Below are 14,465 nucleotides of genomic sequence, written 5' to 3'. Positions count from 1 at the left end.
AGGTTTGCTTGACCATCTATTAACATTTTATCGGTGATAATCGGCGAGACAAATTGACGTTTTTGATCAGAATCAGAAGTTTGTAACTTGATTTGATCAGAATCACTGGACTGGCCTTTATGGCTCTTCTACACGATGGGCCAACGCCGGCCACTCCAAGGCAGGGGTGCGAAGCTCCTGTCTTCGGCCTAACTCGGCTCCGCTCGGCTCAGCATTGCTCCGAGCAATTTTTAGGGTTGGCACCACTTGACTTCCTTTTGCGTGCACGACCACAGATAAGATAATCACTTAAATTTTGACAACCCTAAATAGCCGAAAGGGATAGTGCCATATATTAGAAAGGGATAGTATGATTCGACCCTGAACCGCTGTCAAACTTCGGTTTTGTAGGAAGCTTCCTTTCTGTACGGTAGTACTATTATTTATTCTGTGTCCAAGGGACGCATTTATGCGTTAGAGGGAGCAAGTGATACGGCTATCTCATTTTACCGCATGGCTGCGTCCCTTGGAGTGGCCGGCGCTGGCCTATCGTGTAGAGGAGCCATTATTGACCGAGCATTGTATTGGCTGATCATTATTGGCAATTGTGAATGCAGGCTTGCAACACTGACAAATGTCGCTGTCAGCTGTCAATGTCAAATCAATTGAACTGAACTAAAAGCGAGAAATACGCCGAGTACCGGCGATTTGATTTAATTAACTAATTATTTTCCTCGCGTGCGGACACTTGCGAAGGAAGAAATCATCGAATTGTCGGTGAGCTAATTTTTTTCTGTCTTTCTATTATAAAACAACAGGTACGCATTAGTGTGTAGGTAAACAATACTTGAGTATTTTTAAATAAAGTAATTGTCTTATTCGTAGTGCCCAGTGATTCTTCAACAATGGGAAAATTAGCTATAATTTTCCTGGCTTTCGCCGCAACCTGCGCAGCGGACTTCATTAGGTAAGTGATGCTTTCTTTCCTAGCAACATACATGTAAACATGTATGACTTGCAATATTCGGGATTTTGGCAACCTTTGCATTTACGTTGTTTGTAAGCAAGACCATGTAATTATGTAGGTAGGTGTAGGTAAACTTTTATTTTGTTGTAATCAATTAATTTTACTAATTTATACCAAATGTACTACAAATATGTAAAAGTTTAGATTACAATTTAATGTATATCAATATACATATTTATTATTTAACATTATTTTATTAATGTTCCATGTTCAATAAAACTTTTTTACACTTCTTTACTCTCATGAAGCAAACAATGCAATGATTTAAGAATTACTTAAATAAATTTTACGGCTTAACTCACATAAATTAAACTGTAAAATTGATTTAACTGCTGTGAGTCATAAGTAGTTTGTTATCAAGATAAACCTAATCTTTTGTAACCAAAAGTACAAATATTGTTTATGTAGCTACTAAAAAGGGCCTTGTAAGGTGCAGTATTTGTGCTTAAATTAAAAGCAACAAAAATCATATTATGATTTCTGAATAGGAATTTCATATTTCAGTAAACATTTTCACAATTCTTAATATTCTTATTGGAAATGACATTCATGACTTTAAGTTTTAATGAATCATTAAGTAAACAATGTTGTTATTGTTAGTTAACTTTGTATGTTTTATGCCTTTTTACTTTTTCTTTTTTGATGAAACAAAGAAAATAATTGATTACATATTTCCTTCATTGAAACATTTAGTGGCTATATAATTGATACAGCATATTTCCTTAATTCATTGATAATTGTGTTTTCCTGTAGGAAAAAAATTATATAATTGATAAGTAATTGTAATAAGCCCAGTGGCATTTGCCCTAAGGCCAAGTAGGCCGGGGCCTAGGGTGGCAAGATATTAAGGGCGGCAAATTGTGACAGAAAATTCGCTGATGATAACAAGAAATAACTCAAAATGTAGTCAATCAATATGATGGGTGCTGAGAAAGGGACATAAACAGGGGGCATAGGACATTAGGACAACGAAGACTGCAAATCCGCCACTGAATAAGCCATTCATTACACAACCATATAATATTCTTTTGATATTGCTGAACATACTACATCCTCATCATCATGCTGTGCCAACCCCGAGTAAATGGGACAAGGGCAAGCAAATGACGATTGCTGAACATACTCTTTAAAATTTCTATAGGAATAGCCAGAGATATAATTTGTAGAAATTTTAGTCGTTGTAGAATCATGTTAATCAAAGTCCATAATGTAATGCTCTGATGACCTAATAGAATAGCATTCTTATTTTATAATGTTTAGCATGAATCATCATTGCCTTATTGTTGATATTTGTGTGGCTTAGGCAAAAGCAATACATATATTGAAGTTATATTTAAACATAGAAGAATATACTATGACTCATTTTGACATCAATTATTGTGCAGCAAGCTGAGCAAGCAGTCTGTTTTTACAAGCTTTTATTTCACTTGTCCTAGTATGAGTATGTATGTTATTCTGTTTGTATGTATGTTATATTGTTAGTGTGAGTCAAATCTTCAAAGCTAAATTTGACCATGCGAACTCTGTGATAGCAACGCAAACTAACTGTGTCTGAGGTTGTTAGAATTGTCTCTATGAGTATTAGTAGCCTGTGGAAAGAAAAGTACAGTCAGCAATAAAAGCTTGTATCAAAAATGTTTTTTTGCCAAAAACTTATTTAAAGTATCAATGCCATACTATGGCATTTGAAAGACTAAAGTAATTTATACCTATGTAAACTGATAAATATGCAATTTGTTGGCTCCAAGATAATGTTTTATCTGCAAATGTTTAATAATAAACGAATTATGTAAGCATAGAGATATGAGAAAGCATTTAAATGCATGTTCAATGTTCTATGCAACTTTGTTCTGATATAGTATGTATTCTTCTTTTTTTTTAATTTTATTTGGCCATTTGACTAAGTATTTCATTAGAGAAGTATTTATCCACTATCCATTAAGACAGCGGTCGGCAACCAGCGGCCCGCCAACCTGTCGCTTGCGGCCCGCGAGCCTCCCTGGCTATTTTGTATGTAGTACTGACGATCGACAATGTCTGCTAAAGTCACAAATATTACCAAAGTGCGGCCCGCGTCATCTTCGTTAACTACTATGTGGCCCTTGGCTGCTAAAAGGTTGCCGACCGCTGCATTAAGAGTACATATATTCATTAAGTCATTTGCTTGTAAAACACAATTTTAAAAACATAATCAAGTGATACACTGTAGGTTCATATCCAATAGGGTCCACATAGAAAGAGCCACCTCGCGAGGCAATTGCCACGCCTGCAAATTGACTTGTCTCGGCCAGAAGAGCGTTTGCTTCGCGCGGCAACACGGACCGAGCTGCTTCGCGCGGCAATTTCCTCGCGAGGTGGCGTGTTCCGAGTGGAGTCGTCTACTAAGTAATTGTGTATTTTAGAGTACCACTGCACAAAGTAGAGACGGCTCGCGGTCAGCTGGCGGCGGTCGGCACGGAGCTCAACATGCTCCGCCTGCGGCGCCCGGCCGGACCCTCGCCCGAGCCCCTCTCCAACTATCTTGATGTAAGTGTGACTTAACCTGAAGAGGCTTTAATATTGTCTTCGGTTACCGCGATAGTTACTCATCATAGTTAAGTCACCCGTTGACCACGAACGCTGTAAAGGGTTCGAAACGTCGGGATGTAGTATGAATTCAATATACGCGATATAATCCGTTTCAATAGTTTTATTTCATGAAGAGGCTTTACCTATCTTTATTAAGAGCCTTAAACTCTTTACCAGACTTGACATGACCTATTGAGTAACAAAATAATAAAATTATGAATATGAGAAGCTATTTTGTTAATTTTGGTATATATCCTATTAAGTTCTCAAGAAAGAAACCTTACAGTTTACAGGGTTTAATTTCAGTTTTCAGTACTTGACCATGCAATTCGATTCTATTCGAGCGCGGAATTTAAATAAAATTTAAATTAAAAATCTAGTCTATCTCAACAAAGTTAGATATATGATATGATATACTTCTAACTTTGATCAGGAACAATTAATTTCAAATGCCAGGTTATAAATTTATGAAGGTCAGTTGTAATACAACACGTACGCCGTACGGTTTTAAAAACAGGTCCCAACTGTTTCAGCGTTATTATTAAACAACATGTTTTTCAGCATAATGTTTGCAATCAATACAAACGTTGCTATTTACACAGAACTCATTATACCGATATCGTACGACTGATAGTGATAACCCTCTCTAGTTTAAATAGTTTGGTTATTCACTTATTCTGGAATCTTATTAGTTACGAAACAAGATGTGAATTCGCGTGGACATATAGAAATTACCGAACTATACAGACTTGGCCGATAACCCCTTGCTTCTGAGTTGTCTGAGTTATTTCAATACGTGAGGGTTTGGGCGTTGAACTGAGCTGACGAATTGTTTGACCTTCGTCCCAAGTGTCAATTACAGAAAGGGTATGGTTACAAGCAAATCTTTGTGTGACTTGTTATACCTACTCGTAATATTCGGTCATTTTACCTTAGACTTAGAGCATTTAATAAGTGGAGTCGCTTAAGAGCTTACTTCTGCCGGAAAACTTGCACAATTGTGCAAACTTTTGTATGGACTGACATGGCTATTTGTACGTTACGTTACAAATCATGTAGAAATAGCAATACATTTGACGTCCCCTCCCCCGCAAAAATCGGCAGACTGTTTCGTACAGAAAATGACAGCTGTCGAGGACTATTTCGAGGTTTTATATGTTATTTACTTTTTATATATTTTGTCTATGTTTTTATGGTATTTTGTTTTACCTTTTGTTTTTTACACTAGTTGTCATTAAATGCAGATTGAAAGCCCAGCTTTTTTCGTTTGCTCCCAAAATTTTAGCTATCGAAGTGGAAATTGTCCTGGATTCCGGGACATCAGCCATGACGTCTCCAGTTACTAAATGCTCTAAGACCTTAGACAGAAAATTCTCTGTTTGGCCGCTTGCCTTTGTGACTCATTTCTTTAACATTGGACGAATTATGATCCGATTAATTTGTACTTTGCTAGCCAAAACGCTGAATCCCAGTGATGCAGAGATATGTCTGACTAAAATGTGACGTTAAAAATAAACAAAATTTCATCAATCAGAATTTAGACAAGGAATCGATTATCATGTTCCTTCGTTCACACATTTTACTGACCATACGTAAACCTTCTTGCACAGTAATTAGGTCTAGGTCTATCTATAATTTTAATCATACCATTTTGTTTGCATGTTTGTCTGTCTAGGCGCAATACTACGGCCCGATCTCTATTGGAACTCCGCCGCAGACTTTCCGCGTGGTATTCGACACCGGATCCTCCAACCTTTGGGTGCCTTCTAAGAAATGCCACTACACCAACATAGCTTGCCGTGAGTAGCTCTTATTTGTATAGACATTCATAATTTACTCATCCACATAAATATTTAATGTGGTATTCGACAATGGGTCTTCTCTAACCTATGCAAATTGTCAGCCGTGAGTCAACCTTATGTGTTTAACAATACAGTCCAAACTCGCTCGACACACCGCTGCACAACGCGTGATGTTGAGAACAGCCTGCATCAAATAGATAGTGAATGCCCGAGTAAAAGGTTCTGGTTTCTGAAACATAAACTGTATATATGTATATTGTAATGTGGTAGGTACGTCCCACAATAAAAAAGTCAAAGTTTAGAATTTAACTGAAGTATTACTACTCCGGCTCCCATTTTTTTTTTCGTCTACTATAGTTGAAATGGTTGTGGTACTGGAATGTCTGGAACGGGAAATCGTATTAAATATGAACCGCCTAAAAAGCTATAGATTAGGACATACCTAAACCGGGCACGTAAGCGAAATACTCTATGAATCGGCGAGGTACAGTGGCGTTCAAAAGTGCATGGATAGATGTAATGTCTTAATATTACGGTTAAAACGTCTCCATGCACTTTTGAACACCAGTGTACAATCAAGCAGTTAAGTAACCTAAAAGCCTATTTAGTGTGAAATGACCCATGAAAACAATGATCACAATAAAAATCAATACAACGAACATGCGCCGCGCGTGTAACTCTATATCGACACTATCGACAGATAAGCTACACACGTTAACTATAAAGTATAAACCACATTCTTTGCTAATAGATAACATTACGCACATGCATATTTTTGAAATTACGGACAACTTGTGTCGTAAATTAGAGAAGTATGACGTGCAGGGCCTAGTCTAACTAAGTAACTAGGCAGTCATAAAAAATAAATTATGGTTACAACTCGGTAATTAAAAACATATTTCTAAATATGTTTCAAGCTTGTTAGTTGATTATCATGCTTTAATTTTAATATACTACTATAAAAGTTATTGGGCCCTTAAACTATCTTTATACCTAATTTCGTCTAATTCGAAATCGGTTCAGCGGTGTACGCGTGACGAGGTAACAGACAGACAGAGTTACTTCCGCATTTATAATATTAGTAGGGATGAAGCAGACTCCTTCGCATACCCTGGACGGCTATGAGAACCAATAAGTCCATCCTAGAGGAGCTGAAAATCACCACACGGCTCTCTACAATATGTCAAGAACGCGCACTCAGCTTTTTTGGTCATATCATTTATTTATTTATGTTATGGAGATCCAACAGCTATCTATACAGAGTATGCCACATTAATAAGAGATTTATTTATTTAAAACTTTATTGCACAAAAGAATAACTTAATTTACAAAAGGCGAACTTAATGCCATGAGGCATTCTCTACCAGTCAACCTACATGCGGTCTAAAAAGCATGACCTAGAAAGGCAGATTATCTTGGGTCAAATAAATGGCAAGCGTGCGCGAGGAAAAGCACCCACGAGATGGTCTGATGTTGTGAAGAGGGTGGTTGGCGGCAACATGCAGTGCGTGATCCATGGTCCATATGGCTTATGATCGCACACTGTGGAGACGGAGCACACATGGTTGCTATCCTCAACAATGAGGGTCCGAGGAAGAAGAAGGGATGGAGTAATCAATTTTTGCGGATTAAGAAAAGCAATGAAAAAAATATGCTTTATATCCCTTAACCTTTTGTACGTCCCGTATACGTACCACACAATTTAAACTGCAATTCACAATTTCAAAGTTATTCAGTAGCAAATTTTTGACAAAGGCATACGAATAGTTAACTTTGCTTATGTGCCCAGGAGAGTGTACGATACAATTATGTTATTTGTTGGACCCGGGTATGTCCTTAAACTACGTCCAAGACCACCGGTGGACGGGCAGCAGCGTCCCTCAAATTCGGTGTACTCGACTGCGATCGCCAACCCGCCTGCCAAGCGTGGCGATTGTGGCATTCACCCCCCATCATGCAAGGGGGAGGCCTATGTTCAGCAGTGGACGTCTTATGGCTGAGATGATGATGATGATGATGTTATTTGTTGCAGTGCTCCACAACAAATATGACAGCACCAAGTCCTCTTCGTACGTGGCCAACGGCAAGGAGTTCGCCATCCACTACGGCTCCGGCTCGCTCTCCGGGTTCCTTTCCACCGACACCGTCTCTGTTAGTACATATACATATTATTTACATTTCCCATCACCATTTGTGCCATTCTCAACCAAAAGGGTACTTATGTCGGTTGTCAATAATCAACCAACCGTATCGACAACCAACAAAGTGGTACCTTTTGGTTGAAAACGTCACTTTTTAGCATTTTATCGCACTGAGATAGACATTTTTGGTTATGAGCTAATCTCATCTAGAAGTGACCCGTAACTTTCTGAATGTTGTCCACCCGTAGTGCTAAAGGGCGCTAGCGTAGCGTAGCGCTAGTTAGGCGCTTCTTTCGTGTTCAAACGCCAATCTATTACATTTTGACCAATGTGCCACCATTGTGGACACATGTACAGTCGCCATCAGATATATCGGAGCGGCCAAGGTGTTACAAATATCTGAACACGCCTCTATTGTCAAGGCGTTAGAGTGCGTGTTCAGATATTGGGGACACCTTGGCCGCTCCGATATATCTGATGGCGACTGTACCATTCAACACCATTTTAGTTTATTGGTTAGGTATTTAATTTTAACTTAATAGTAATGTCGAGTTCCAAGCTTCGTTTCTCGAGTATGGCGCGCTTCATGTCTCTCTGTGTTACTCGGATTATATGCATACCATTCTGATTAATTAAATCTGGTGGTACAACGGGAAAATAGACACGGGGCCCTAAAATAAGCACAGGTCCCCATTGTCCAAATTTAATGATTGCCTCGGGCCTGTGATATGTCTCGAAATTACGGTATTTTAGGTTACAAGGTGGTAGACCCTCCAACGCACACTGTCCCTATAGGTACCTTATAAATAAATATTATAGGACATTTTTACACAAATTGACTAAGCCCCACAGTAAGCTCAAAAAGGCTTGTGTTGTGGGTACTCAGACAACGATATTTATGTAATATATACATACTTAAATACATAGAAAACAACCATGACTCAGGAACAAATATGTGTGTTCACACAAATGAATGCCCTTACCGGGATTCGAACCCGGGACCATCGGCTTCACAGGCAGGGGTCACTATTACCCACTAGGCCAGACCGGTCGTACCTTATTTGGGCTTAACAGTTATGTCGTCGCCAATTAGGGTGTATGACTTTTATATTAACTATTTGTAATATTTGTAGGTTGGTGGCGTGACGGTGAAGTCTCAGACATTCGCGGAGGCTCTATCTGAGCCCGGCCTCGCGTTCGTCGCCGCTAAGTTCGACGGCATTCTCGGCATGGCTTTCAGCTCGTAAGAACCAACCTTAATCCATCGACATAAGGTCTATTGTATAGTTGATATAACGACGAAGTCTCAGACGTTCGCAGAGACACTAAGTTTCAAGGTATCCCAGGTAGGCATGTTATTCAGCACGTGAGTACAATAGTAACCGTGTCGCGATGGGAGCTGCAGGCAGCCATACGAACGGAATGGCGGGCAGCAATAAATGCCAACGTAACCGAATAAGAATCGCGACGGCGCTTAGAGCTGGATGCCAAGCGCGACGAAGTAAAAGCCAGACCACCACCTTTTAATTACTCAAATGGTGTGCTCACATGCTCGCAATGTTCGCGAACTTTTAAGTAACAAGATAGGCTACGTCAGCCACTTGCGAGAACACCAGAGACAGCAACGGAGTTGATAGCAGTCGCCGTGGCCGAATCGGCCGTGGAGTTATTATTATTATATTACAATAGTAAACTCTATTCTGTCGTGCTAAGGTTTAATATCAACCATTTGAGACTACATCTGTAAATTTGGCACCTTTTACTGGCAAAGTGGCAAAAGCCACTCGACTTTAATAGTATATCTCTATGTTGCAGTATCTCCGTGGACCACGTGCCACCCGTGTTCGATAACATGGTGGCCCAGAAACTCGTCGCGCCTGTCTTCTCTTTCTATTTAAACAGGTGTGTTCAAACTTCAACTGCTAATTATCGTTCGGCGATTATAGTAAAAAAACCTTTTACTTGTATCATGTAAATGGCCCTATGCGATATGTGCTCGAGAGATCTAAAATTAGTAAAACAGTGTGGTTACCCTTAGCTCGAACAGTGTTCGTCACAAACTGCAAGTTGCCTATTATTCTAGCATTCCTGCTTTTGCCCCAATGCCAGTTTGTTAATGTCCTCCATCTCTACAGAGATCCGTCAGCCAAGGTCGGCGGCGAGATGATCCTCGGCGGCTCTGACCCGAACCACTATCGCGGCAACATGACTTACGTGCCCGTCGACAAGGCGGCCTACTGGCAGTTCCATGTGGGCGGCATCGCCATTGCCGGACACAAGTTCTGTGAGAAGGTGAGTACACGAAGAGACGAACCACTGTCGCGGTAATATGACCTACGTGCCCGTCGACAAGGCGGCCTACTGGCAGTTCCATGTGGGCGGCATCGCCATTGCCGGACACAAGTTCTGTGAGAAGGTGAGTCCACGTAGACACGAACCACTGTCGCGGCAACATGACCTACGTGCCCGTCGACAAGGCGGCCTACTGGCAGTTCCATGTGGGCGGCATCGCCATTGCCGGACACAAGTTCTGTGAGAAGGTGAGTCCACGTAGACACGAACCACTGTCGCGGCAACATGACCTACGTACCCGTCGACAAGGCGGCCTACTGGCAGTTCCATGTGGGCGGCATCGCCATTGCCGGACACAAGTTCTGTGAGAAGGTGAGTACACGTAGACACGAACCACTGTCGCTCACCGAAAGAGATTAGCTCATGTTTAACAACGAGTATGACAAAGATGAATGGAAACCGATTTTATCAAAAACAACAGATTTATTCGTAGGTACCTATAGAAATAAATATGGAAGTATTTTTGTGCCTCTTATGTACTTATGAGTATATTATTGTTGCAGGGATGCGAAGCGATCGCCGACACTGGCACCTCCCTCATCGGCGGTCCCACAGCTGAGGTAGAGACCCTGAACAAGGCGCTCGGCGCCACTCCTCTCGTATCTGGACAGTATGTAGATATATATATTTTCCATACGAAATTTCTTAAATAACATGTAGATGTGTATATTTCGTAGAACACAAGAAAATTTGCAATATATTTTAAATTAAATCTAAATATCATATGATACCTTACAAACTAACATACATACAATAGTAAAAATCTTACAAGCTAAAAAATATTTCGGTGACACGGCGGTTTTCAGTTGTGTCGCATGTTCCGGTGTGTTTTTCACTGATTATTAATTACTATATTAAAATAACTACGGCATTCATCTAGTCTAGCAGTGGTGGAATGTGCATAGAATAGCTTATGTTAGGGAAACGACTGTACCATTAGATAAGGGTCCCTTTGTTTCCCATAAGGTTTTAAGTCATAATGTGTGTCGCTTAACTTCAAACTCTGGTAAATCCATTGGACCCTCTGAGCAAATATCTACCCTATTACGTTTTCTTAATACCAAAATCGCATAATCTGACAGATGGATTTACCCGAGTTTGAAGTTAAGCGACTCATGTATCGTTTCTCTTATTATCGTTAGTCATAAAACTGGATCCGTTAACTTTTCAGGATTTTTGTTAGGTTATTCTGTAGATAGATTAGGTTTGTTTTTTTGCAATTCTGAAAATTTCGTTGACTAACGAAAATTCGGACAAACAATACATTATTACTTAAAACTATTTGGGAAACAATAGAGACCCCAATAGATATCTACTTTACTGGTTTTTTGTTCGAAAGGTACGTGTTCGACTGCTCGCTGATCCCCAAGTTGCCGCGCGTCACCTTCACCATCAACGGCGTGGAGTTTCCGCTTGACGGACAGGATTATGTGCTGCGAGTAAGTATATCTCTTCTCTTCTTCCTCGTTCTCTCAATGCTGAGGATCGCGACCACATGCAACATCTCTCCATTGATTGCGGTCATAAGCTCATAAGCCAAGTGGACCGCACGATGCAGAGGGCCTACCGCGAACCACGTTCGACGTCTTGCCTCTCTGTCGCACTTGTAAACACGTACGTAAGTGTGACAGGGAGGCAACACGTCGAACGTGGTTCGCGGTAGGCCCTCAGGCTGCTGCCACTCGTCTTCTTCATGGCGTCAGACCATCTCTTACGAGCCCCACCCTGAGCGCGTTTGCCATTCATGAGTAAGATATATGATGAAGATGTATGATGAGTAAGTATATAGGTATTACCTGGTCACTAGATGTCCCGAATATTTCGGGACATCCTGCTTTTCAACTAATTGATTTGGCCTTGCTCCGATATTTTAGGAGTCCTATTCGTCTAGGGAAGTCCTGATAAATATCCGCACAATTCGCAAAAATTGATCTGATGAATTTTGCTGTGCTGTGCTATGCATGGTAACGATATACAATTGAAGATAAATAAAAAAATAACGTGTTCGTGATTTTTTTTTTTGAGCAAACTTTAACCTTTTAATTTTAAAGTTTTAAAAATATAGTCTTGTTTCTGTGTTATTTTTTTTCCATGGCATTTGCCTTTGTAAAAACGTGTAACAATTCAAAGTAAAAACTACAATTTACCGCTAGCCTCCTCTTAACGTATTGGTAATCAAACGAATTAATTATTTTATCTACACACATATCATAAACTGTCTATGATGCCTTCAAAATTCGTAAATAATGGCCCACTTTACGATAAACTGTTTTGTCACAGCAAATTTCTTATCTGTGAAAATGTGGTAATAGCTCATTACTATATCAAAATCGATTTGGTAATGCATTTCAAATTTCGAACATCTCTGAAAAAAAAGCAATTTGATTTGACCCCTATTCTAATATCAGTTGAGATGACGTTTTATTCGAAATCAAATGACAATTACATGCAATATTGACAAATCTCGCATGTAAGTTGGTATCGGACGATATGGTAATCGACCCCGACTCTAGTTTGTCTCTGAATTAAAAAAAACTACGGATGCGTGACGTGCGTGAAAAAAGTTTTCATTTGCCGCCATTTGACGTACAGTTTATCTTTTAATTAGTTTATAAGTAAAAAATAACTTGTTTTGTTGTTTTTAAAGGAACTATAACAAAAGTTTCGTGTAAAATGTGCGATAAAGATATTTCGGAGAAGCCATCTCATATCCGCGAGTTCCGCCAGAGAGGAAAGTCGGCTGAAATATGAAGTTAGTGAATACATCATAGAAAGTTTATAATATGTGTGTAGATAAAGCAGTGTATGTAACTGTACATAATTAGGCATTAAAACACTCGTGTGATACTATTATGAAACTCATTTCATTCGTTTCATAAACCCACACTCGTATTTTAATGCCTTTTATTATGTAGCAGTCACATAAACTACTAATACGAGAGTAAAAGTCAACAACGCATACTATGTTACTCAATATTTACTCTTTCGTACAGGTATCTCAGTTCGGCAAAACCGTCTGCCTGTCCGGCTTCATGGGCCTCGACGTGCCGCCACCGGCCGGGCCCCTCTGGATCCTCGGCGACGTGTTTATCGGTCGCTACTACACTGAGTTCGACGTCGCCAACCGCCGCATCGGGTTCGCGCCCGCTGTATAAGCCACCGTGTGTTGTGAGGTGACATTGGTGAACGAAATGTGTAGGATTTTTTTAAAGAGCATTTTAACATGACATTTTATAACAAATTTGCTCACTATTGTTGCCTTACAGTCACATAATATGTATGTAGACCACATTATAACTCACTAACCTTTTCGACGCCATGTCACTTGGACGCCACGTCACCGAAGTGTCAAAACTGAAATTGAATTTTATGCATATGCACGTAGGCCTATGTTATTCTGTGGTCTGTGACCCATTAATCAGTCTTTGGCGTGGAACCTGCGGTGCGGATATATCGGTCATTGGCGTCCAAAAGGACCCACTCCCACCGAACTGGCGGAGTCTGAGCGCGTTTCACATTTGTACGGTCGCAAGCCGGTCGGCTCCTCGCGGACGCGGTCGGCTCCGGACGGATTCCATCGCGTCTGCCATACATAATGTATAGGCATATTGAAAATGCGCTCCGGCGCGGCCCGACTCCAGCCGGTCGGTGGGAATTACATTAGTATATATTCGCTTCGTTTTTCTCAGTAACGAAATGAAATTTTGAGTTTCGTTCAATTTGAGCACACACAGAACTAAAGTTGATATTTATTCGGCCTCTAGTGAATCGGTTTAGCGTATGATTATGCATATTGAGTTATATTTGTGGTTAAACATATAATCTATGTCCTTTTTGAAATTTAACTAAAAATATTGATCAGTTGTGATAACCATCAGCGAAATTACTACCAGTGTTTAATTAAAAGCTTAAGAATGATATATTAAACTGCAATAACTTAGTTTGATTAAGTCAGAGTAGGTAGTTAGGTACACTGATGAAATTTTTATGCTCAGCTGGTTCCAAAACATTTTTGAGCCATTCCTGGTTAGTTTTTAAGATATTCTGTTTGTTTTTAATATCTCTAATATGTAGCTCATTACTACGGACTGACTTGCTTCAACCAAATATATACGAACCATGACAATACATTCATTCATTCATTTTTCACTCAATACATTAGGTCAGTTTCAAGTGTTTTTACTTTATCTACGAAATAAATATTTTTGGTTATTTTAAATCGATCTTTTATTTATTCAAATCATTATAAACTACACCACAAAACCATGATCATGAATTTAGCTACGCCGAGGCCGTGGCTGGCCCGAGTCAGGCACGCTCGAGCCAGACCCAGGCCAACTCGAGCCAGATTCGGGCCAACTCGAGCCAGCCTCAGGCCAACTCGAGCGGACTCAGGCCAAACTCGAGCCAGGCCACGTCGCTCACATCGCATTCACAGCTAAGCTTACACTAGTAATGTCTACGAGGTATCTACAGCGTGCGATATCTGCGGGTCGGTAAATAAAATAGTCATTTCACTCCAATTAAATATGTACATATTATTTACATTATGTATATGGCGCGCGCTGCCGACGGAGCTCGCACTATCAAATAGTA

The 14,465-nt window shown here is 40.0% G+C and overlaps 1 protein-coding gene across 1 annotated transcript; it reads left to right on the top strand.

The window, feature by feature from the left end:
- Window positions 1-646: 646 nt before the first annotated feature.
- On the top strand, window positions 647-14,088 carry LOC134668392 (lysosomal aspartic protease). Its single transcript, XM_063525875.1, has 11 exons — window positions 647-756; window positions 865-946; window positions 3,409-3,532; window positions 5,250-5,373; window positions 7,409-7,527; window positions 8,651-8,760; window positions 9,333-9,419; window positions 9,653-9,809; window positions 10,373-10,479; window positions 11,209-11,308; window positions 12,863-14,088. The coding sequence occupies exons 2-11, from the start codon at window positions 885-887 to the stop codon at window positions 13,022-13,024; spliced, it is 1,152 nt and encodes a 383-aa protein (XP_063381945.1). The 5' UTR covers window positions 647-756; window positions 865-884; the 3' UTR covers window positions 13,025-14,088.
- The last annotated feature ends 377 nt before the right edge of the window (window positions 14,089-14,465 follow it).

Source organism: Cydia fagiglandana, chromosome 10 (assembly GCF_963556715.1).
Source record: "Cydia fagiglandana chromosome 10, ilCydFagi1.1, whole genome shotgun sequence".
Taxonomy (NCBI): Eukaryota; Metazoa; Arthropoda; class Insecta; order Lepidoptera; family Tortricidae; genus Cydia; species Cydia fagiglandana.
This window is presented reverse-complemented; position numbering and strand designations above follow the sequence as displayed.